General features: G+C 39.0%; 1 protein-coding gene across 5 annotated transcripts in view; it reads left to right on the top strand.

The window, feature by feature from the left end:
• ROCK2 (Rho associated coiled-coil containing protein kinase 2) overlaps window positions 1-26,618 on the top strand; it is a 90,050-nt gene that overhangs the window by 38,898 nt on the left and 24,534 nt on the right. For all 5 annotated transcript variants that reach the window (XM_015859413.1, XM_015859412.2, XM_015859416.2 and 2 more), the window contains exons 3-7: window positions 8,874-8,974; window positions 14,868-15,005; window positions 17,269-17,529; window positions 22,281-22,425; window positions 25,491-25,629. In XM_015859413.1, coding sequence (XP_015714899.1) covers window positions 8,874-8,974; window positions 14,868-15,005; window positions 17,269-17,529; window positions 22,281-22,425; window positions 25,491-25,629 — 784 coding nt within the window. The remainder of the gene's footprint in view (window positions 1-8,873; window positions 8,975-14,867; window positions 15,006-17,268; window positions 17,530-22,280; window positions 22,426-25,490; window positions 25,630-26,618) is intronic.

Raw genomic sequence — 26,618 nt, 5'->3', positions numbered from 1 at the left:
ATTTGGATGTGGTGCTCAGGGATATGATTTAACAGAGGGTTGTTAGGGTTAGGGTACTATGGTTAGGCTGCGATTGGACTTGATGGTCTTTGAGGTCTTTTCCAACCTGAGTAATTCTATGATTCTAAGTGTAATGTGAAAGGAAAAGACCAATTGGCAGAAAATACGAAAATGAAATAAATTACATAAACTTCTATGGACTGTTCAGATCTGCCTGCATATTAGTATACTATTTTTGCAGTAGGAGAAAATTAGAAACATTTTCTAACTAGAAGATCAGTACTTGTGAAGTATTCAGACAAGATAATGTGGGAAAACAGTTAAAACTTGTTTTTTTTTCCTGCAACCCCTGAGTATTCCTGCTGTCTACCTTCCCTTTCTGATGCCTGCTGCTCCTTCTCCTACTATAGCTTCTCTCCCATTGCTGTGTTCAATACTACTAACTATGAGCTGTGGCAGGAACACAAAAATCATCTTTGGTTCAGTAAAATCTGACCATTGCAGATAGATTAATCCTTTAAAGCTGCAGCAGTTTACTGTGAGTTTTAAGAGGTATCCTTACCTATTGTACCTGGGGGAGGGGGAAAAAGAAAAGCATATATCACAGAATCAGAATCACAGAATCACACAATGACTTGGGTTGGAAGGGACCTCAAGGATCATGAAGTTCAAACCCCTCTGCCTGGCAGGGCCACCAGACTTCAACTAGATCAGGTTGCCCAGGGCCCCGTCCAACCTGGCCTTGAACACCTCCAAGGACGGGGCATCCACAGCCTCCCTGGGCAGCCTGTTCCAGGGCCTAACCACTCTCCTAGTGAAGAACTTCCCGCTAACATCCAACCTAATATAACAGTAAAGTACTTTGGTTCACACATTGTGAAGCTGTTCATTTCTTTAATATTTAGCTGTATAACTTCTACTTCAGTACTGCCTGTGAGTGAATAAATAGTAGCACTGCATGCCATCTGTAATGTACTTTTTGAAAAGAAGTATTTCTGAAGTGAGAATTGTGTAGAATCTTGAAGCTGGTAATACGTTGCCACAGCAACTGAAAGAGTCAGAAACCAGCAGTTCGGTTCAGAGTCCTTTCAGGTGTGTGTGGTTTGTTTGAACCAGACTGGGGAGCTGATCAGAATTAATGGAGGGTTGGTTGGTATGTTGGTTCATTTTTGTTAAAACTAGTTTGGCAAAAGAAGAAGAGACCAGTTTCTGGTCTTCATTCATCCTTCCACTGTTTGTGCCAGCACAAAGGGTTCAGGTGCAGGAAAAAAAAAAACAAACAACAAAACAGAAACAGGTTCTTACTATCATTGTCATTTTATGTGGTCTTAAGTTGAACCCATACCTTACGTCTTTTTGGAAATGACTAAGAGTAGCCATTATCAGTGGAAGAGTATACATGCGCTTTCTGAAGCTTCTTGCTATTGTGGGCTTGGTAGAGGAGCTGGAAATTACATTAATTTATGGAACAGTAAGTTGGCACTGTGTTAGGTTGTGGAACAAAGAGTTCTTGTCTCTTTGGATTTTTCTGAGCATCTGAAGAGCTGTAGTAAAACTGTAGATGAGCATTTGTGTCAAAAAGATTCTGACAGGCCTCTGGTGATTGGTCTGTTCTGGGAGTTTGCATCTCTTCTCCAGGCAGAAATGTGTCCTGAGCAATGCAGGAGGGTACCATGGCCATTTTGTGAGTTCAGAACTTAGTTATAAGTGTTTTAATCCATGCTGCATGAAGAAAAACTGTGGAAAATGCCAACTAAAAGTCTTCCACAATAACTCATTCTTTGTGAAGGGCGCTTATTGCTTATTGCCAGGGATTAGGAAACACCCTAACTCACACCTACTGCAAGTCATTACTAGTCGGTTTAATGTTTTATTAATTGATTATATTAATGTAGAAATGATATAATTTACATATCAGCTGAGACATTAATTAATATTCATCTCAACTCATAGTTTCAAGATGAAACTATTAGCTCTTTTAACAAAGTTAACATTTATTAATTGCATGTATTGTATACGCTGTTTTGTGACCACTTTACCTAAGAAACCTCTTCACATGCCCAGTACACAAGGAATTTTTTTGTCACCTGCTTTCCCATATTACTCTGATTTCTTACCACTTTCTTGAAGATATGGAACCAGAGTAGGGCACATACTTATCACATGAGGCACATAAGTACTACCGGCCCTTTTCAACCTTGTAAATTACTTTAGTTTACTGTTAGGATTCTGGTTGAAGTCTTGTATGTGCTTTTTTTATTTGTTTGTTTGTTTTTTTCCCTCAGTTTTCATGGGACAGGAAAGGACAGTGTAGTATCTAATTGCTAAAACAATGAGAGGAATCTCACAGTCCTCTGAGAGTAAAACTTGGCTTGCTAATTTTAGAAACAAAGCTTGAGTTATCCAGCACAGTTTTGATATAGTAAATCTTTCTCGATCTTTTCTTCTTCTGGCATCTTCTCTATGGCAAGAGATTGAACACATTCCTCCAAGTCCCTTTTTCTGCCATCTGAGATTTGTCAAGTGTCGAATCATGTCTTAGTGGCTTCTACCTTTTTCAGGTTGTCTCCCATTCAGGTACTACATAGCCCATTAGCTGCTTTAAGTTTCAGAAGGTGGAAAATTGAAGTAATTAAGCGACTGTGTTAAGCACCAACCAAAAATATTTAGTCATTGATAATCTACTGTCAAGAACAGAGATGAATGAAAACTGTTTCAAGGAAGACCAAGTTACACAGGGAATGACTCCATCAGCAGGCCCGATACAGTCCAGAAGCCTTGGCTACGTAAACTGATCACTGACTTCCTGTGTATTATCCAGCATTGCTCAAAAGTTGAAAACCTCAATCATCTCAGTGACTTGCTAATATATGGGAGAATGGTGAACTTTCAAGCTGTGATGGCAGTAAGCATCTTTACAATTAGAAGGAACATCTGCTACAGACATGTCACTTGTGCAGGAGCTAAACACCTGAAGAGACTTCCTGGAAAGCTGCTGTTACTATTTTCCACTCCAAGTAAACACTGCTTGCTTAGTTGTATTCATTAAGATGAATCTGTTGCAAAATTAACGCTTCTAGTTCCTTCCCTTACATTGTAATATCACATGAGTGTACTACATGGTTACCAACAAAAACACATCATGGTATTACTGCCTTTGATGGCTGTAATTTTCTGTGTTCCATACTTCCTGCCAGTGATACATATGGAATGTTCCACACCAAGAGAGATCTTAGAAATTTAGATCTTACTTTGAGTTAATTAGCTAATTTCCCCTTTTATTTTCTTTTGGCTTCTTAAGGCCAATCCTTGACAGGTCATTGCAGCCATCAGAGCATGTTTTGCTTCATTTTCATTTTTAATGCTGTCATTTTGTTAAGCGTAATGATGGGAGAGGTATCAAATACTCAGCTTTTCCCAAGCAGAGTATGAAGTAGATCCACAAAATTTAAGGTAATATCTTGGTTATGCGAACAAGTTATATAGAATCATAGAGTGGGACCTTTAAAGATCATCTAATCCACCAGGGCAGCTTCCACTAATGTGCCATGTCCACACTGATTTTGAACGCTACCACTGATGGGGGCATCTACAAGTTCTCTGGACCTATTTTGGTGTTACCACCCTTATCATAAAGATTTCTTCCTTATGTCTAATCTAGTTAGACAGTTACCTTACCTTTTTTACCCTTACCTTTTGTATTATCACTATAGGCCTTGGTAAAAAGTCTTTATCCATGTTTCTTGTGTTTTCCCTTTATGTCTTGAAGGGCTGCCATAAGATCTCCACAGTGTCTTCTTTTTTCAGGCTGAACAACCCCAGGTGTCTCAGCCTGTTTTTAAGGGAGAGGTGTTTCTTCCCTTTCATCATTTTTGTTGCCCTCCTTTGGGCTGTGAAATATGTATATCAGCAGTATTAACCACTTTTCCAGCTGAGTATTCAATATAAACAAAGCAAAGCAATTCAGTTCTATTATCAAGGATTCATTAGTTTAGAGGTATCTCCTTTGCTGGTGAGATGACTGCTGCTGTCTCTTTCTGTGTATCTGTATATCATGCTCATTGTCTTTAGAAGATGAGATCTTGTGTCTCCCTTTCTTTTCTCTGGGGGAGGAGGTGTTTGCCTCTCTGAAGCCATGAGTCCTAATTTATAGTGTTGCTCCAGCACCTTGCCTTCCCCACACACCTTTTTTTAATGCATAGCCACCTCAGTTTTTCTGTTGTGTTTTTTGGTTGTCTTTGGGAGGCTGTGAGATTGAAGCTTTTCCTGGCTGTGCTTCAGTTGAACTCCCAGACAGGATTTTCCCCAGGGCAGCAACTACTGACTTAATATACTTCACAGCACTGACTGATCTATTCTTACAGATCAAAGTCAAATTTCACTCCATTGCATTCTTATTCCTCTAGAACTTTTTATATAAGATACTTGTTATACCTGGATATAATATAGATATATAGATATATACACACACATATATACATATATATATGTATATGTTTATTTATTTTTAAGGTAGGGAAAGCTTGCCCTGCCACCCCTGTATTTCTGCTTCTAGTTCAGTACTGATTCTGTTTTCACTAGTAACCTTCAGCTGCATTCTTGCAGCCAGCTGTCAGTGACTGATCCAGGCACTCTGCCCTTTCAGAAAGTGAAGCTTCATTTGTTTAAAGGTTATAGTGCCATTTTAAAGCAGTAAATCAAAAGCCGTCACTTTTGTTATCTAGCATTTCTTGGCCCTTCCTTTGTTAAAAACGAAACCTGAACAATAGGTGGTGATATTTTCATATTTTAGGAATTTCTTCTCAAATATCACAAGGCTTTATAGAATTCAGTTATATTCCGAGGCTGGGCAGTCAGTCCATCTTAGTGTCTCTATTTTAACTCGGTATTTTTCTTCTGCTGGGTTTCTATTGTTGCAAATTCATGGAAGTATAAGATACACTCTCTGGTATCTGTGTGCTTAAACAAGCTTCACGTAACCTGAAAATTCAATAGCAAAAGTATAGCAAAAGGGCTCCCATACCTTGAATTAGATCACGCTATGTCATACATGAACAAAATCATGATTCAGCGTGCTACAAATATGACATTACTTCAGGATTTCTCTGAACTCCCCTTCTTGCAGTCTTTTTTTTTTGTTCAAGTTAGTCAGTTCCATGCTTTATTTGTTCCCTATCTGTTAAACTTTATAAGAAAATAGAAAGTCCACCTATGTAACTACCCTACAATTGTACCTGTAGATTTTTGTTATTAATGTTTTTTTTTATTTTTATTTTTTAAGATTATTAAATCTTAGTGGACTAAGTAGCATTTGTCTATCTTTGACATTTCACAGCAGCGAAAAAGTAATAATTCCTTGTTGGCATCTCCTATGTTTACACATACATACATCATATATACTTACATTATGTATATTTCATATACATAATGCATGCTTAGCTGCAATGTCTGATATTTCAAGAGTTCCTCTGGGACTGTAGAATTGTTCATGATGATGTTTGCATTATATTTTGAGTACAATTTCCTCTGAGTTGTCTGACCAATAACGGAGCTATGTAGGACTGCACCCTGCCCTTATGTATTTAAATCTGTGCCATTTCATTTCACACATCTCAATACACTCGAGTAATCACTAGAAACATCTGAAAATAAATTCACGTGATTTCTTTCCCTCATGAGATGTGATGTTCTGTGTTCAAAGATACCAGAGAACAGCACATTCTCTTCGACTTGAAATATGCTGATACGGCTCTCCTGCTGCTTCCTGTAAATTTGCATTGATTCTCCTTACCATGTGCCAAGGCTTCTGATTTGTATTTAAGTAAGCTTCTGAGCACCGTCTTTTCTTCATGAATTGCAAAATTTGTTCACATTATGAAGGAAATAAACTTGGTACGAGAGGACCACTGTTGCTGTCCTATACTTCCTGTCTAAGCTTTCATGATCCGCTGTAGAAAACATTCTCTCAGCTTCTTTTCCTGTTCACAGTCTGGATTTCTTCACGGTCTCATTGGTACACAAAATGTAGCACATTTCTCAAGTTCTAAGATTTTTAATTGTCCTTGTCCTTACAGCTCTACAGACAGATTCTTTTCCTGATTATTCTGAAGTTTTTAAGTATTATTATTTATTTTCTCTGCCCTGTTATGCCTGCTCTTCACAAACAGGTGAAGAATCACATCCCTTGACCTACTGGCTGTGTGTTTACTGAAACAGCCTGGGAAGCAGTCAGTGCAAAGGTTTAATGCTTGTTTATGTGTTCATCTTGTTGTTCATTAGAGCTCTCAGGTCCTCTTTCTTAAGGTATTTTCTGGTTGGTAGCTTTGAGCACATACTACTGTGTGGTGTTCTATCCCAGATGCAAGGCCTTGAATTTGGCTTTGTTGATCTTTGTGTGGTTTCAGCCCTTCCAGTTCCCTCTTAAGAGCAGGCCTGTCCTCCCATATTTCAAGTGCTCCCTACCATCAGTGAATGTGCAAAGAGGAAACTGGTAATATCTTCTGGGCCATTAGTAAAAACAGTGATTGATATCAATCCTGAAGTTGTGCCTTTTGCAACTTGCAGCCAGTTGGCTCTGTGAACCACTGACCTCTGTTGAATTCCCACTCATCTTGTAATTTCTCCATGCATTCCCATGTCACCCCAGTTTGGCTACAAAGGTTCATTGAGATGCTGTGTTGAAAGCCATGCCACAAGAAAAGGAAATATGTACTGCTCTTCCTTCTTATGATGGAAAGCAATCATACTGATCAAATATGGTTTAATTCTTAGTAGTTCCATCTTGGCCATTCCTGTTCTTTCTTATCCATCGTGCTCTTGGAAGTGACTACCCAAAGGATTTGCTCCATTCTCTTGGGGGAATGAGGTTAGACAGAGATTCCAGCCTGTAGTTTTCTGGGTTACTCTTGTTATTCTGATTTCAAGACAGACATGATGCTTGACCTTTACCCAGTCATTAGGAGTCTCCCCCAGTTACAGTGACCTTTCAGAGAAGGCAAGCAGCTGGCTGACAGTGTTGATTGGCTCCTTCAGCACTCTCAAATGTATCCTGTCTCGTCCCACAGCCAAGTTTGCTCCTTGCTTTGCTGCCCCACATGCTTCAGGGAGCTGGGTGGCCTACAAGCCAGGTCAATAAAGTAAGAAGCAAGAGAGACGTGGTTACCTTGATCTCTGTGACCTGTACCATTAAATTCACTATGCTGTTGAGAGCAGTGGGCCCTCGTTTGCCTCATTCTTTGTTTTATTACTGCATAAAAGCTCATTTCCCTTCATAACTAGTTAGTTTCAACTCCATCTTTTCTTCCCCAGTCCTGCCCTTGCATGCCTGGGACATTCCTGCTGGACACTGGGTAGCCTAGTCCTGTTTGTGCATTTCAAACCTTTGCTTTTTGTGCTTGAGTTGAGGCAGGGGTTACCCATTCAGCCAGTCTGGCTCTCTGCCATGCCTGCTTGATTTCTAGCTAACTAGAACAGACTGTTCTTATGCTCTGAACACGTCATCATCAAAGATCAACCCACTCTTCTACCCTCCACAGCAACTTCCCACAGGATCCTGCCTGTATACCCCCTGAACAAACTGTAGTCTGTTCTCCTGAAGCCCAGGGTCTGCTGCTTGCCCTCCTCAGTTTTCTCAGGATCTTAAATTCTACCAATTCACCCTTGCTTCAGCCAAGGCTGACACTGATTTTTGTCATCCCTCACCAATTCTTCATTGTTCGTGAGCAACATAATTGTCTCCCCAGCTGGATTAGTTGCTTGTTTGGATTAAAATAAATCTTGGTAGTCAGGAATCTCTTGGATTGCTTGTATCCTGCCAGGATGCCCTTCAAGAGTATGTAGAAATGGTTAAGCTATTTACTAGATATTCATTATCATTAACTTCCCACTGACAGTGTCATCTAAAAGTCATACAGAATTAATTGTCTCTCTCATGCCTTTTTCCCCCATTAAGTCTAAAGTCCCTTTTAATTCCTTTCTTAGGATCAAATTCCATAGTCATTGACCCTAAACAGGAATCTCAAAACATATGCATCTACTCCTCTCTGAATGTAAGCATCCACAGCTCTTCGTACAGTTTAATGTTCTCTGCTGGTGGGGGTTTTGATCAAGCCAACTTCCCTTCCCTTATGTTCTTCCTATAAATATGTGTGGGGGAGTGTCAAGACTTGGCACACCAAGATAGATTACCTCCAGTATTGTGGATTCCATTCATTGCTTCCATTATTGTTTGTCCTTGCAATAAGAATGGATTTTTTTAAATGTGTTTAGTCAGGAATGCATTCACTAACATGCTGAAATCCTTGCATGATATAGCCTGGAGTTGAACACCAAGGTTCTTGAGTTGCGTTCTTCTTGCTGTTGAACTCTCCAGCTGTGTGGGAGCAGTTTGCACCTACAGTGCTTACGAATGCAGCTGATGCTTCACTCATCATTGCTAATGGAGTGTCAATTGATTGTGACAGCACAGTGAATGTCAATGAATGAATGTCTGAATATTCATAGAATCATAGAATTTCCCAGGTTGGAAAAGACCTTGAAGATCATCAAGTCCATTGTATCTCTGTTCATGTATCTCAAGTTCATGGTATCTCTGGTTCTTGTCATTACCAGGGTCCTTCTGGAAGCTGTTCCTGATTATAGGAGGTGTAGAATGAGAACTAGCAAATTCTGAATGATATTTCAGTTGTTACAGTTTATTGTTTGCCAAATGATATTGAAAGGAACATTTTTAAAGGTGACTATAGATTTCACAGGTTACTAGGAAGGCTATAAACATGTAGATAAAAATGCCTTTTTTACTCTAGATGGCAAATATTACAGAAAATATTTTGTAAATATGTGCATTATCACACCTTTTATTTCTTTTGTTTCAGATGAGAAGATTGTGGAAAAAATACGCGCTTTACAAATGAAAGCTGAAGACTATGATGTAGTTAAGGTGATTGGAAGAGGAGCTTTTGGAGAAGTGCAGCTGGTAAGAAAGTGATGATTTACTGATTGATTTGTGGCTGTAGTAAAACCCTTTTCAACTCTTGCACGCTATAGATCTAAAAATGCATTCTTACAGAGAAAGTTAAAGTCAGTATCTTTTTTGTTGTGTCCTGAGGTCATTTCTGTGCACAGTAAGCAATACCTGTAAGTTAAAAACATGATCAGTTGGATGGAAAGGACTTGGAAAATAGTTTATCGTACTTCCAGCAAAATGGAACAGGTAGTTCCAAACAGCTTTATTCATTTATTTGTTTGTTTGTTTTTGTCACAAGCATCACCATATGAGAATGTAGTTACAAGAGACTTGGTGTATTAGGTGAGTTAAGCAGTGGATCCCTGGTTACCATTTAATGCAATGTAAAATGGTAAAACCTTTCTCAAGGTAAAATGGAAATTGGAGTAAGGGAGGCTGTGGTTAGCCTAACACTATTTCTGTGCCTCGTGGATGAATGCAAGTTTAGATTTGATTCATATGTGGCAGTTAACAAATTTGGTTCGGAGGTTTTGTAAATGTATTTTGGTTTCTATGCCATCTTCATCCAAGTGTGGTAACATGGGAATGTGTTTCCCTCTTCTCAGTTTCTTCCTGGGTCAGCTGCGCTTTGTTTCTATCCAGAAGAATTCAGGGGAGATAAAGAGGGATATTTCCAGAGATGATGTTTTCAACGAAGACTTTAAAGAATTAATGGGTGTATTGCTTTTATATCTTTGCTGGCAAGAGATTAAAAAGGAAAACAAAACTGTCAGCAGAACCCTGTGTACTTGAGAAAAAATGGCTGCAGGGAGCTTTGTAGCAAAGCAGTCTGCTCTTAGGCCTCTCTGTCTTTACAGCAATTATCAAATGTTTCATTTCATTCCTGTGGTGAGCAGGACTAGGGAAGTCATCCTGCCCCTGTACTCGGCATTGGTGAGGCCTCACCTCGAGTACTGTGCTCAATTTTGGGCACCTCAGCACAGCACAGGAAAGACATGGAGGTACTGGAGCAGGTCCTGAGAAGGGCAGCGAGGCTCGTGAAGGGCTTGGAGAATCAGCCCTATGAGGAGAGGCTGAGAGAGCTGGGGCTGTTTAGTCTGGGGAAAAGGAGGCTGAGGGGAGACCTTATCGCCCTCTTCCAGTACCTGAAAGGTTCTTACAGTGAGAGTGGGGCAGGTCTGTTCTCACCAGTGACAAGTGACAGGACAAGGGGAAATGGCCTCAAGTTGCACCAGGGCAAGTTTAGATTGGATATCAGGAAGAACTTCTTTACAGAAAAGGTAGTTAGGTACTGGAATAGGCTCCCCAGGGAGGTGGTTGAATCACCATCCCTGGTTGTGTTTAAGAGCTGTTTGGATGTGGTGCTCAGGGATATGATTTAGTGTAGGGTTTTTAGAGTTAGGGTTCTGGTTAGGCTGCGGTTGGACTTGATGATCTTCAAGGTCTTTTCCAACCTGGGTAATTCTATGATTCTATGATTTAAACTATATTATTAGACTTTTTTTCATCATATTTTTCCACATGTACCATCTGTCTACTGGGAAGAGCATCTGCTAGAGAAGCTTTGGAGGTATTCCTTTACCATTTGATTGAGCAGAAATCAGAGAAAAAATCATGTTGTAAAGAGTGGAGTTCCTCTTCCATCTACTGGGAAGGGAAATGAGAAATGGGGAATACTAATAACAGAAGATAGGTTTTTCTTTTTGTTTTCTTTATATATATTTGTGAATATTTATAGGCTTTGGTTTTGTTTGTTTGTTTTTGGAGTTTTGTTTTTGTTTTTGTTTTTTGCACGTTATTGACTAGTTTTCTTTAATTCTCTTGATAACATTTAATTTTAAATAGAAATTCTTAATTGATTCTGGTTTGGACGCATACCTTTGTAAACTCCTAAAGCAGAGGTGATTGTTCACAGCCGTGAGTCCTGCAGCCAGGTACCTGGAGTAATCTGAAGACAAACTTTGGTTCTCATTTGGTTAATCATTACAATGGAATGTTGAAACCCACAGTAACTCAGAGTGGTTTGCTTTTAATTCTGTTCTCTTTAAGTTGGCCCCCCAGAATGAAAAAAACAGCTAAAAATTTGTAATGCTGGACCAACATTTCTATTCTTTCCTAGAGCTCTTCTGTATATTATGCCAGCTTTAGGGAACATTCTCTTTCTGGAATGTAACAAGTATAAGAAGAAACAATGATGCTGTAATGTCTCACAGCTAAAAACCAATGGGTTAATAAATACCACTGTTGATCTGAACTAATATTAGCTGGTGATGAGAGCATACATACCTAGATTTTTTGCCTCACAAGGTATGATACAAGTTTAAGCTATTGAGTTAAGCTATATCTATTTCTACTCCATTTGTAATGTTAACACCACAGTTGCAGATGATAGACTTGCAGTAATCAAAATATTTTTCAACGCATTCTGTGATCAGAATAGAAATGTGCTTCACTGGGGGCCAAACAGAGAAAGAACCATAAATAAAACATGTTTGACTACGTGTGTAAAATTCATGAATATCATGTTGTCGGCATGTTCCATTGTGGATACATTTATGTAGCACAATTGTTTATTAAATATTTGTAATACTTAAACACAACAATACAAAAGAATGAGCATGCTGACATGCAGCGTAGAATACCCAGCTATGACCTCCTTGTTTTTTTCCCCCTGGTTTTTAGCTCCAGTATGGCATTTCTGAAAACTCAGAAGCATTAAATTCTATGCTTGCCTTCCCCTTTGCTAAGAATTTCCTGTCTGCAGCCAGATCACTTCTCTTACGTAGTGGCATGAATAAAAGGGCCTTGGTGTCTTGAGCAGACATGAAAATTGAATTATGGTGCTATATATATTGCTTCTGGTTGGTGCAGAAACATTAATTAATGAAAGTACATCCCGAGTGCCTCTTCTGCTTTTTCTTTAAGAAAAATCAGCTTGGTTTGAAACTGAAACTTCTTATCGTTTCCTTTGTTCAGGTCTTGTTACCCAGCTCTGTAACACTGCAGTGACAGCAGACTGACATGGTTGTATGTTGGAACTGAAAGCCAGCCAGCAGCTTCTATTTGGGTAGTAAAAGCTGGGCTGGGTGACAGCCTGAATACAGTGGGATTTCTTGGCGTTGGAAACCAGTGACTGTCATAGCACATGTAGCCAGGTGCTGCTTTGGTTTTTTTCCAGGAAATGCTTTGTATGTGAGGTTTTGTTCCCCAGCCGCTGCTGATGTGGTAGTGCTATTAAAGCAGTCATGGTCTACTACCCGCAAGTGTTTCAGGAGGTGAACTTCATACCTTATCCATAACTTCTTATGGCTCTCATAGGTTATTTAGGATATTCGGGCTTATTTCAGAGCCTGAGAGTTCATTTCACAGCTCCATCCTAAGATTTTCATTTTCTTCTATGATAAAAATATGGTACCATTGTCAATACTGTGTATGTGATCTGATGGTTGGTTTTTTGTTTGTTCCTTGCCTACAGATTATCATCCGATATGAATACAGTAGGAATTATGAATGCATTTCCTGCATACTGGTTACCTGAAAGCCTTAGATTGATACGGTTTTGTGTGTCCCAGGTGAAGCAGGGCAGAAGGAAATTCTTATTTCTTAATGCATTTTCATAAGTTAAACAAGGCTGTGTTACTTTATGCTGATGGCATGAAGGGATTTTCCTACCTATTTTAAGAGTTACTCTGGTGAGCTACAGTTTAAATTTGGCAGTTTATTTAACCGCTTGGAAGAAACTAAAGCATCATGACAGTTTAATACATGAATAATCTGCTACTTGAGCCAATACATGTATGTACAAATATAGCTCAGGAGAAAGAACCCAGTGGCCAGCGCATTCAGGGACTGTGCTGGTGATACTATAATTCCTATCACTGGTGAGTGTTCACCTGCCAGGCAAACTCAAGGTGCAGAATAAACCCATGGTGGAATTTTCAAGAAGCAACTCAGCCGAAGAATAACCTGATGGTCCTTCCTTGCAAAGGTGTATGCAATGAGCAGGGGAACAGATACAGCTGGTTTCTTTTGTTCCTCATACACACGTGCTTTCTTCAGGCTGTGCTGAATTTTGGAGATTTTTTTTTTCCCTGTGTAATTGGAGATAATTATTGTTGTAAATGAAGGCAGCTTTACTAACCACACCCAGGCAAGACTGCACAATGTTTAGGAGCCATAAACTACTAAAATGCATTAGAGGCACGTGTGCAGTTTCACAGAAGATGCTTTTGTGATTAAACAGTATTATTTGTTAAGGTCGCTTGTCTTTGTGTTTCCTCTATTTCTGAACAGGATTACAAAAGCCCTATGATACGGAGCATAGTTTGTGGTGTACTACCACTTCTTTGTAAATAAACTTGTCCAGGATTAGAAAGTGGCAGGGAGGTCATTTTCAAAACCTTCTTTCAAGGAACCTTTACTAGCAAGTTGTGAATGTGCTTGGAGCACGTAGGTAGTGCGCTGCTGTTTTGAGGTTTGCTTGGAGGCTTTTTGATGTAGTTATACATAAAAAGGCGCTGCCCAGTGTTAAACTATACAGTGTGCTAAGAGTAACATTTTAAAATCTTAACCTGTATCTTGAGAGGAAAAAGGTCCAAGTTTGGAGACAGTAGGTTGGGAGCAGATAATCCTGATGGATAATCTTGTTTCTATCCGTGTTTTCACTCCTTCTGAGTTGTTTTTTTTTTTAATCTTAGTTTTTCTTCTGTTAGTACAAATCAATCCTGCTGACTCAAGCACCAGCATGAATGTTTACGGCTCCCCAGGAGCAGGAGGCTGTTGCTCTCATGTTGGTAGACCACATAGGTGCTTCTGCAAAGCTTTGTACTGCAGATACAATGAATTGAAATGCTTGGATCTATGCAGGATAAAAGAGCCTAATGAACGTTATTTCATGCAACACAAACTTAGACATTGTACTTCAGTAACAGTTTGGAGGATACGATTTATCTCACTAGACATTGGGTTTGAAAATGCAACAGGTCTTACCCATTTGATTTTGATGTTAAAAATGTTAATTGATTTTTCAGAAGTAGAAAATACGCAAAAACTTAAGATGTAGTTGGTTTCTTTTTTTCTGCTAACTCAGACACCTCATAGATGAGCGGTCCTCACCTTGATTTATGCCACGAACACTCAACAATGTTAAAATAGTAATTGCTCTCTAAGTAGTATTTCTTTAGTGTTTCATTAACATTACTGCCTGTGTTTTAACATTCCATTTCATGTCCATATTCAGATGAGACTTTCCAAAAGAGTTAAGTTTCGTTTCTTCTTGCATGACGAAACTTCTGAACGGAGCACAGAAAAACATTTTCTACTATAAATATAACTATTGTGTTGGTTTTCTGGTATTGAGTGACTTGAAGTTGGTATATTCACACAGAAAATGCAAAGGGCAGACCTGCTCCTCATGGGAAGGTGGTATGTTTCTGATTCTGAAGATTTTTTTATTGGTTTCAATTTGAGTAAGTAGGCTGCTGAAGACAGCCCTTGTTTTTGTGGTCATAGCCATAATGACAAAGAACATAGAGTCATACATTGGTTTACCTTCAGTAAAACATCTACCTACAAAAGTGTCTGCAGCCCTGTGTCACATCCTTCCTGTGGCCTCTCTACTCTGGGGTTACAGCAGCAGCTGCAGCAGTTGGCTGAGCTGTGGTGTATCTTCCCTTGGCATCCATGTCCCACCCCACCACGTTTTGTGGAGCAGCTGTCAGGTTTTTCTTTTCAGGTTTAGAAAATCTCAAGTTCTTGATATGTAGGAAGTTGAATATATGAAGATGTGAAGACATTGCATCCCAGCAAGTAGTTAGCAGATAAATGTGTACCAACATACCACATTATTAGTATTTTTTTTTGTAAGACATCTTAAAGTTTGTTGCTTCTTTCCAACCACCAGGTTCGCCATAAAATGACACAGAAGGTTTATGCAATGAAGCTGCTTAGTAAATTTGAAATGATCAAGAGATCAGATTCAGCCTTCTTCTGGGAAGAAAGAGATATCATGGCCTTTGCCAATAGTCCTTGGGTGGTTCAGGTAAGGCAGATGCATAACAGTAAAATAATAATAGTAATAAAAGCATAAACCTCTCCTAGACTTGAATTTACAAGTAATGGGTTTAAATTCAGATAATAATTTTTTTTAAAGATGTATATTTACAGCAATTTCGATGAGTTCTGTGCATTTGGTTATGTTAGAAGGTAGATTAACTTGCATTATGGTCACTACAAATATATCATACAATGCAATTGCAAATGAATTCTAAAGTAACCACATAAGGGTGGTGAAACACAGACACTAATTGCCCAGAGAGGTGGTGGATGCTCTGACCTTGGAGACATTCAAGGTCAGGCTGGATGGGGCTCTGAGCAACATGATCTAGCTGTAGATGTCCCTGTTTATTGCAGGGGAGTTGGACTGGATGACCTTTGAGGGTCCCTTCCAAATCAAATGATTCTATGATTCTATTCAGAATAACAGGGAGATAAGATAACTTTCCAGCTAAGAATTCTGTATATGAATGTAGAAACAAATGTCAGCTTTATTTCCAGTCTTTCCTGGTGATATGGTCAGTTGTCCAGTAGAGTTCAGTCTTATGAATGCTTTAAGTTGTCAGTGGCTTTTCAGCTGCAAATATTGTAGATGGAGGAGTGCACACTCCTGGTCTCCTGGAAGACAGGAGATTGTATCAGTGCTTTGCTTGAAACCATCTTCTGTTCAGTGGTCTGTTGCTGCATCTCAGTTCAGAAGTAACATCCCCCAGCTGATGGAGAGTTGACTTTCTCAACTGTTCCTAAACACCCCTGCTTGTATCTATTTCCTGGTATTTGTTATCATGTTTGTAATTTGGATTATCTGTTTGGGAAGGATTAGTGCTAAATATGTAACAAAATAGATTAATTTACTGCTGCAGTTTTTTGACAAATGTGTGGAGGTATTTGTAGTATTTACAGTAAAACTAAACGTGCAGTTGAAAATAGATGTATGACAGTTTTCAAGGGAGAGTGTAGCAGGCATGATATAAATACGTGTGTGTATATAGAAGATGATAGAATCATAGAATCAGAATGGCTTGGGTTGGAAGGGACCGCAAAGATCATCTAATTCAATCCCCCTGCCATGGGCAGAGTTGCCACCCACTGAATCAGGCAGTCGATGAGGCTGTCCATGTCAAATGAATTAAAATACAGTTGCAGTTGTGCCTTCTGTGGTGAAGTGTCAGTGTGATATATAGAAGTACTTAGGTCCAGGGAGATGGTTTATGAAAGTATCAGTCCTGTTCTGAGGTAGAAACTGGGACAAATGGTGCAGCTTCCCTGCTCCTTCTTTTTCAGGTGAAAGAAGAGGTGAGAGCAGAGCCCTAGATAGTGTTGAATTTATAAAATCCCTGAGGACCAATACTGAAAGTGCTGTGTAAAGGCATAGGATGGCTATTTATCACTGTGTTAAATAAACACCTTTATGTGGGAATACAGAGACTATTTTGGATTTTAATTTAGACTTCAATGATCAAATAGATATTTATGTTATATGTTTTGTATACTATTCATTTGCAAAAATGAATACAATGTTATATATACATGTATGCAGTAACGTGTTTATAACACAAGTCTTCTTTCACCAGTGAACAGTAAATTTTGCTCCAAAGGTCCCTGTAATAATTTTCCCATCTTTAATAATCTCCCATATTTCAATGCTGAGTGAAATTCTCTGAAACTTCTCTACTCAAAGCCTAAAATACATTTTAAAGAAGCTAAACTTAATGTCATGCCTGTAAGAAGCATAGTAGCTCCAGTATCTATCAAACTGTCATTTCATTGTTCAGTTCTTTAGACTGTGTAACCATGTTTAATTCTTTTCTCATTCCAATATGCATGTTAGTTTAGGACAAAGTCAGTATTAACACAGGTTTTTGTAAATATATATGAAGATGTTGTATATAAATTTATGGTATATGAAATTCATAAATAGACTAATTGACTCTTACTACTATTCACTATTGAGCTATGTTAAGATTGATGCAAGATGCCTGCTTTCTCAGATTTAATATTCTGCATTTTCAGTTGTAGGGATATTTTTTCTGTCAAGAAACACGGCAATTTAGATAGTCCTGCTACTGGTGTAGCCAGGAAGCCTTTTTCATTTCCTTTAAAAAGAAAGTAAGGATTTTTGAAGTTTCAAATAAAATTCAGTTTTATGTGCACTTCAGTTTAATGAAACCTCAGGTACTTTGTTATGTCTTCTAACTGTCTCTGAAAAGTAATTTCTCCTTTTCCTATTTTGTTTTTTCATTTCGCAGCTTTTTTGTGCCTTTCAAGATGACAAATACTTGTATATGGTAATGGAATACATGCCAGGAGGAGATCTTGTAAACCTTATGAGCAATTATGATGTGCCTGAGAAATGGGCTAAGTTCTATACAGCCGAAGTTGTTCTTGCTCTTGATGCAATTCACTCCATGGGCTTGATACACAGAGATGTGAAGCCTGACAATATGCTATTAGATAAACATGGGCACCTGAAGCTGGCGGATTTTGGCACTTGCATGAAAATGGATGAAGTAAGTATGCAACTGAATAATTTATCACCTATGAAACTGTCATTCTATTTTCTCTTGAGCTACAATACCCAAAGAAATACTTATCAAATGGTCCGCTTGGTTGGAAAGCTGTTCCTTGTCTCCTATTTTTAAATACAAGAGTACTTTAAATAGTTTACCATTGTCGGTAATAAACTGTATTGGCACATGGAAGGGGGAAATAAATTTAGTTTTTGTCATTTTTGAAAGCATGTGTTTGTGAATTTCTGGGGTTCATTTCTTTGCCAAATGTCTGAAAAGCTTATTAGGCAACTTCTAATTACAATATTAGCACCCTTGGAACAGTTCATAAGCTGTCAGTTTTCTATAAGTGATATTATTTTCTAGGCAAGATACGGTCTATATTTTTTTTCTCATTGTTCTCATAGCATCCTCTAGTGGTCATTGAAATGAGGTCACAATAAGGCAGCAGGGGTATGCGATCTAGTGATTAGAATTTCTGTTAGCTATTACTCAAAATGTCATATTTTTAACTGTCTAGATTTTATCATGTGCAGCCAAATGCAATTTTCTAATGAGGCTGCATAACTACTGTATTTTAAATAGATATAATACCTTTTATTACTGTAGGAGACTATCCTTGTAATTTGCACTTTAAGTTTTCCATGACAAACAATATCATGTAGTTTACACTGCATGCTCTTCTTGTGAAATTATAACGGGTTCTCATCAACTGTGTATGATTGTATGTTATCATTTATCAGGCCTTTGGAAGGTTTCTTTGTTTATCCCTTTTAAGCTTGTTTGCTTCAGTGTGTTAGATTCTTTCTGTGTTATTTAGGCAGTGCTTGGTATAATCTCTGCAATCTATTTAATTTGCATTTGCGTTAAGTTAATATCTATTCAGCTGTATCCAGAAATGCTGTCTGCTTTTTTTCTTCCAAATGTCAGTATATCACTGCTGATATGCAGCGGTTTATTGAGAACTCTGTTGTGCTGATATTGTTATCCTAAGTTATTCAAGTGCTGTTGATCATGTTGTGAAGGTGAGATTGCTTGCGTATCTCTTGCTATAGCAAACTCCAGTTTACATGAGGCATCATCAACAGATGGGTGATCTGCCAAAGAAGTTAGTTTTTAATTGACTACATTTGAAGTTCTAAATGTTTCTCAGACTCTGTGGAATGGCAAAAATATTTTATACAGGAAACTTCAGAAGTTGAGAGGCTCTGGACTGTCTCCAAATCTCATGCTTCTTCTTACAAAACATGAACACATCCCAGCTGTGTAAACATAATATTGATGTTGGCAAGATGATTTCTAGAAAATATATGCTTACCCAACACTTATTTATTTTCTTCTGACTTGGAGTTCTTTTAGCAGTTGTGCATGTCTTCCTTGTGCTTTTGAGACTGAGGAGAGCTCTGCTTCAGTTTGGTGGGAGGCACAGTTTGGAAGACAGACTTTGTTAATACTTGCTGGGGAATTGAAATGAGTGTTCTCTTAAGTTGTTGTCCAAGCCAGCCCAGACACTTGCAGCAGAATTCCTCCTTAGTATGTGAAAAGAAATTGTTTAGTCTTTCAGTGGTGTATTCCAACATAAAAGGAACTGGACCATTTATTTAACTTGGCTGTGATGTTTTGTTGTTGTTTTTTTAATCCACAACAAGGTGAATATCTGTAATTGAGTAAAGGTTCGGGCTGGCCTCAATGATTTAGTAGGTATTAAAAAGAATCCGAGTGCATGTTTCACCAGACTCTATGTTTGCTGTATGTAATAAAGTAGACAGAATCATGACTGATTACTGCAAGTGTTGTAGGGCAAAAACTGCTTGGTGCTCTCAGGTCTGTGCTTAACTTTGGCTTGTGCTAACTGAACTTGCAGGAATGCACAGACTTAAAGGATATCTGTTGTAAAGAAACAGGACCAAAAGAGGAGCTGTTTACCACTTGGGATCATTGCCACAGATAGCTGAGCTGAGAGATTAAACGTGTTCCTCTTCTTAGAACTCACTTTCTAAGTCCCAGAATGGTTGAGGTTGGAGGGATCTCTGGAGGCCATCCGGTCTGATCCTCTGCTCAGCAGGATGCCTGCCTCTCCTTGATGGTCCTTCAGGACTGTGCTGAATCCTTCTTGCTTCAGTTTGTTGTTGATAGTGGTATGCTCAAACCTGAGAGTAGCATTAACACCTGATCTGTGCTATCCTGACATGTCTGCACCAGCACTCTCCAGTTCTTGTTTGCTGATAAGATATTAATGAGGGAATTAAAGCCTCATTCTTAGCCTTGTTCCAAGACAGTGAGTCATTCAGGTGTACCCGAGGTCTTCCAGAGGATGAAACTAGAACTGCTTTGCCTTCAGCAAAGTTACATTTCTGTAAGATGTTAGGAAACACAGTAGCCCCACAGCCAAATTTTCCTAAGCTGTGAAATACGTACTGTCTTGTTGACACGCTTTTTCTTTTGTAGTTGTTCAGTTTTCCCAGGTATCATCTGAGGTGATGAGAAAAGTCTCAGTCAAAAGAATAGCCTGAGACTATTGAGAGAAGGTATCGGAACTGCTGTACTGAGTGTGCCATTCAGGTACCAGAGGCTGACAGGACTGACACTTTGTCCAGAGAAAACAGCACCCTTCAGATTTCTTCAGAAATATTTTGTTTCATTGCATTGTCCTTTGACATCTTGCCTGAAAACTTAGTATTACTACCTGGAATTCTTCAGCTCTGTAAGATAATTGACAAGCTTTCTTGTCACTGTGTAGCAGCTGTCTGACTCAGGTAGGGCTGGCTTTTCTTTGGCACAAACTTTGCTTTGTTTGCATAAGACTTCATAAAACATTAACATGTATGAAATATTAAAAGGTGATCTTGTTTTGCTGTATTAATTACAGAGGAGCGCGAAATGGAATGTTATTAAGTGCTTAGATGTCAAGGTGATGAGACTGGTCTGAGTGCAGAGTTCTCGTGACTGAAGCTGTGGTCTTCAGAGAAATCTTTCAGGACTGTTCTGCTGACATCTATTTAATGAAGTTTCTTACCTGGAGGTATTTGAGTGGCTTCAGCCAGGCTTCACTGAGAGAAGCACTGAGAGTGCTCTCTCTTGAAGTAGTGTTGCATTTGGGTAAGGAAGGCACAGACATGCACTGCAGTTGGAGGCTGGTGGAGCCTAGTAAATGTGTATGTTTGGTGGCCCTGCTAGGCAGGTGGTTGGAACTACGTGATCCTTGAGGTCCCTTCCAACCCGGGTCATTCTGTGATTCTGTGGAGGTCCTCCCATCACTAGCATTGAGAGGTCGTAGTTGTGCTTCACTGAGTGCTATTGTTAGCAGAACGACCAGCTAACTGTTCTAGTCATGTGCCGGGGCTGTATTTGAGTGTTCTTGAGTTTAGATTTCTGGAGCCTGGGTTTAGCTTCTTTACTGGTGTTAAAGTGTTAATGTCATCTGTAGTATCATCTAATGAAACTGTCGTACTCTTTGTCCAAACAATGCATTAGCTCCTCTAAAAAGAGCTGCCTCGTTATTTTAGTTCAGGATGACCAAGCCATGTGTTTTGTCTGCTTCACTGTATAGAAAACAGTACTTCAACTGCTGTAGCTGAGAAGTTAAGCTTCTCTTACGTTCCAGCTTCATCTTTAGCTTCTTCTTCCTTGTAGAAGAAAATAAGCAGAAAAAGGAAGAGATTTTCAAAGTCTGTGCAGTGTTTAATCATAGCTTCAGTTCTGGCCTACTGGTTCATGATTTGTTAAGATTCTGTTTCAATATATGAATAAAAGTTTCTGTCCACATTCTATGTGAAAAGGATAATGTAACTGGCTGTCTTAATTTTTACATGTAAATGCAGTTCCAAAAGCAGAATGATTCTTTTTATTTCCTTAAATATGAATTTTCATTCCAGTTTTTCCTACCAATATTCTGTATTAATATTCAGCCAAAGGTGATGGAAAAATGCATGGAGAACTTTCGAAGGTAACCTGGACGTTACTTTAGGCTGAGTGGCTGAGTCAAAGATGAGTGTATTTTTGGTACTTCTTTGGTTTTATCCAGGATTTAATTTCATTCATCCATCTGGTCTCTCTGGAATGAATGCAATGAATTACATTAAAGGGAACAAGGCTCTAAGCTGGAAGCAGCATGCTGGCCTATCTAATGATGTTTCTACATCATTTAGCTCCTGCAAAGTGTGAAGCAAAGAGGATACATAACAACACCATTAATAAATGATTAATAAAAGAATAATTACATTAATAAAAATCACCTAGTAATACTTCACTTTATTTTTCTTAGGCCTTGTTATTCTTTTAAAACAGCTTTTACTTTCAACTTAAGGTGTGACTATTAGAATGAACCCGTGACTTGTTTGAATTACACAAACATATTATGTGCGAGCTATGCAGGACCTAATAATCGAAATTATTCAGAAGCTCTTCCATGAATTCAATGAGATAAGGAACCATCTGATACAGCTCATACTTGTTCATATTGAAACCAAGGGTGATGCAACAGAACGAGCCCATTGTTGAAATGCTGTTACAAAGAGAAATGGTTTGGTGTAGACAAAGGGGGGAGCAGGTTATCAGGATTTGTCATTTCAGTTCATGTTATTCCTGGAGCTTTCAAACATGTATCTTAAACCAAATATTTTGGGTTATTATTTTCCTGGTTTTTTGTTTTGTTTTTTTTTCCCCTGGTCTACTAATAGGCCAACTGCAGTTTTGTGTAAGGACTGAGCAGCAGTTTTAACGGGGCTGTTTGAATTGTTGCTGTTGCACAGACAGGTATGGTGCGCTGTGACACGGCTGTTGGAACCCCCGACTACATATCCCCCGAAGTTCTGAAATCACAAGGGGGTGATGGTTATTATGGACGGGAGTGTGACTGGTGGTCTGTGGGAGTTTTCCTTTTTGAGATGCTAGTTGGTAAGTAGCAATTTCTTCTGCTAAAAAGGTTGTGGTTTAGTCTGTGCTGTGCTTCTTTTTGCTTTGCTGCCAGGGGTTGGTTGTACGTCATTATCTAACGGCTTCTGGATTCAGTTGTTTCATTCCTGTTCCCTTGTTGTTCTGTCTCATGCTGTCACAGCTATTTGTGTGCTTTCACAGTGATTAGGTTCTCTGACTCAGTTCAGCTTAAAAGTAATTCCTAGAATACTTATCTTGAATCTACTACCTCACAATCTCAGTAAATGCTCATGCCATCTTCAGGTCAGTATTGAGTTGTTAGGGATGCAGAGATGGGAAATGAGTGGGAAGGACAGAACTGCTTTTGTTTTGTTTTGTTTTTGTGTTTTCTTTTTCTTCCTCTCCCAGCACTAGCAATTGTTACTGATGGGTCAAAATGTCTCTGGCAGTATGGCTTGATTCTTTCTTTCTTGCTTGTGTCAGGATTTTCCAATAAAATACACTGGATTGCTATGGCAACATAGAATATAATCAGTTAAGGACATGAGTCATATGCAACTTAAAATACTCAGAAGATCATTATTACAGCCCGATTACAGAAAGAGGGAATTGAGCATGTAATTATTCAAAATACATATGAGCATGCTGTGGGAATATTGCAGATGTGATGATGCTTCTGGCATCCTGAGCCCTGGAAGATGCTTTCATGGAATCATAGAATGGCTTGGGTTGGAAGGGACCTGAGGGATCACCACGTTCCAGCTCCATTGGTCACAGTCAGGACCACCAACCTCCAGATCTGGTACTAATCCAGGATGCCCAGGGCCCCATCCAACCTGGCTTTGAACACCTCAAGGGACAGAGCATCCACAACCTTTCTCATACTTTGGTATATGCTGCCATTGAAATCTCCTCGACTTTGGGAATTAAGCCATTTTGGTGTACAAATATATATCTTGTAGTTAATAGTCTCATAAATGATTTTAGCAATACATGAATTTCTTCAGTAATAAAAATATCAGACATTTGCTCACGGCCGTGATTTAGCAGAGGGTTGTTAGGATAATATGGTTAGGTTGTGGTTGGATTTGATGATCTTTAAGGTCTTTTCCAACCTGAGCAATTCTATGATTCTATAACATAGATGCCCAGAAATGTTTTCTCAGGGCTTGATGTATGGGTTTTTTTTGTTTTTAAACTGCATTTGAGATGATGATCCCCTTGTTGTTACTGTATCAGGAGCAGACCTGCAGACCTACATAAAGGAGGTACTCTACTTGTTCTGAACAAAAATCCTGCTGCATTTCACTGTGTCATCATGATGTTATCCCAGGCTTTCACTATGAGTTGCTAAGCAGAGGGGGCTTACATTTGGTGCAGTTTCTCCTAAAATTTGGAGTTGTGCATTGAGAAATTTCTAACATTTCATAAATCTCATGCATTTTTCCTACCACAGGCTGTCTATCTTGTTACAGTATTTGAAGCTATGCTATTTTTACAGCTTTTTTTCCTTCTCTACTCAATGTTTTTTTCTCCTTACATTCTAGACTGGAGTCTTTGCTTTCATTCACTCTGTGATTTTCACACCTTCAGATGGGTGTGAAATAACAGTTTTGTTTCTGTTGCAGTTCTGAACTTGTGATTAACACTGTACTTCTGTTGAATTCCATCCTTACACTTCTGGCTTTTTGTGAAGTCTTCCAGTCTCCTTGCTTTTTTAAGTTAATCTGAGCTTCTTTCTGCCTCTGCAAAGTGTATATGATTTTCTACCTGCACAGTCTTTTTGAAATGCTTTTGAAATCTGCTTCACCTTTATACTGAAAATTACAAGGCTTAGTTATGCCCTGTAATAATTTTTTTTTTTGCTTATTTGTTATTCATCATCTTATTCCAACCTGTGTTGTATTTCCTGTCTAACAGCGCCAACATGATTTCCTTCAGCGACTTTGTTTGCAAACACAGTGTTTGAGGCTCATGTCAGATTCATTTGACAGTGTTTGAAGAAACATGCAACTTCTCTTAGATAACTGTATAGCTTTTCTGGTTCTTGTAACTGAACTAGAAATAATTAGGCTATTCAAGACAGATCTACTCCCACGTACACTGCTATTATGAAACAGGCATCAATGAGATTGCCTGGGGAGGTGGTTGAGTCACTCTCCCTGGAGGTGTCTGTGGAGAGATGTTGGTGGCAGGTGGACATTTGGACTTGGAGGTCTTTTCCAACCTTTTTGATTCTAGGGTTCTATGATTGCGTGAAATGATTTGGAGTATTTGATGCTGCCCAACTCTGGAGGTGAGGTGGTGCTGGACATCAGACCACATAGTGCAGAGCAGAGCAGAGAAGCCCACCCCTCTCCCAGTGGCAGTGCTGGACCTGGTGCAGCCCAGGGTATGGCCAGACCTGTCTGTGAGGACACACTTTTGGCCCGTATTCAGTTTGCTGCCAAATTCTGTGTTTATGTCAGCAAAGAAACTAAAATTAACTGAACTTTGAACTTCAGGTGAGAAAGGTGGCTTTTAAAATCTCAGCCTTGGCCGTGCTAATATGGGCACCCAAGCTGATACAGTTCAGCAGTCAGCAAGTTTAGTAGTGCCTGACTCACTCTGCAGGCTCCCCAGGCAGCTCTATGGGCAGGGCTGGCCCGCCTGCCTCTGAAATGCTCTCAGGAGGGCAATGGTGGAGGCTTTACAAGGGATGTGTATTTGCAAATTGTTTATGAGGTTCAGTCCCTTGCGCCCATCACGGAGCATAAAGAGGTCGTTACATCTATGTATCATCCGCCATGTACATTAGAGAACGGTGACCCTACTCAGGTTGAACAAAATATACAAATCACTTGGCAACATTTTTGGTAGTAAGATGAGTATGAAAAATGTATAATTCAGTATGTAAAGGTGTTTTGTCAGAAGAACATTTTTAGTAGTATTTTATTCCGTACTCTGCATATTCTCTCCATTTCCCTCATTAAAAACAGCTTTAGGCAAAACTACTTGTAGAGTTTGTACCTCTTCTCTTTTTTGTCTTCATCTTACGGTACTTGAACGTTATCAGAATCATAAGAAGTTTACCATTTCGTTTTCAGGTGATACTCCTTTTTATGCAGACTCCTTAGTAGGGACATACAGTAAAATTATGGATCACAAGAATTCGTTACATTTCCCAGATGATGTAGAAATCTCTAAGCATGCAAAGAACCTCATCTGTGCCTTCTTAACTGACAGGTATGTGCATGTGTTATTTTGGTTCTATTTCTGTTTTAAATTGTATTAACACGTGTGCATTTTAAAAGTGATTTCCAGTATCTTAACTGATCTCTCTTCAGTTATCCTCTGCAAAATCATCCACACATTGTTTTTATTTATGGGGTACTTTTCTAGGTGTTCTATTTTGTTTCTTGCCCGGGTTCTGGCTGCTCTTGATACAATGTGCTCTGCTGAAGAAATCCAGCTGTGTCCTGGTGTGAAACAGAGCAACAAACCTGTAGGGCTGGAAGTAGTTTTCAAGCCCCAAAAGGCAGGGACCAAATGGTTGTGTTGAAGTGGACGCTGCTTATAAAAAATGAAACCATACGTTTGTGAAAACAAGCATATATTTACCAAGTTTGTCTGAAATTTTATAGAATATTCCAACTTTTTTCTTTTATCTGGTGTTACTCACTGACAAGTGTAGCTAATAGAGAAAGAAGATGTTGTCCTGGGTGTATATAAATCATCAAGTTCTTCCTTCATGGAGCTGAGGTTTTTTTTAATTGATACTAATTAGTATAAGCTCATTCTTGATGTGAACTCTTAAATTTTCTTTAGTGCCAGAAAGCAGAGGTTACATTAGATTTTTCTGATTAAAGAAGATGACATGGTAGGTTCAGATTTAACTCCGGACTGATAATGTGTCACCTCAGTTTGGCTGCAGCCAAATGTTCAGCTTGTAGGGAGGGAGGGATCAGCAGGAGAAAAACCAGCAACAATCATAAATGAATAAATTGCCTTATAATGGTTTTTATATTCACAGAAAGGATTGTTTGTTCTGCTCCGTAAAGATATACTTTAAGTGTTTCTAACCCTCCATAGCTGCAGGGCAGAGAGAAAACAGGAGCAGAATTGAATAACATGAGTGCAGCGAGGTTTATTTCCCCTACGTGTGTTTGTCTTCCTGTTTATATTTAACGCAGCGCTCAAGCAATTTATTTGAAACAGATGCCTTCTTTCTGTGT

This window comes from Coturnix japonica, chromosome 3 (genome assembly GCF_001577835.2).
Source record: "Coturnix japonica isolate 7356 chromosome 3, Coturnix japonica 2.1, whole genome shotgun sequence".
Classification (NCBI taxonomy): Eukaryota; Metazoa; Chordata; class Aves; order Galliformes; family Phasianidae; genus Coturnix; species Coturnix japonica.
This window is presented reverse-complemented; position numbering and strand designations above follow the sequence as displayed.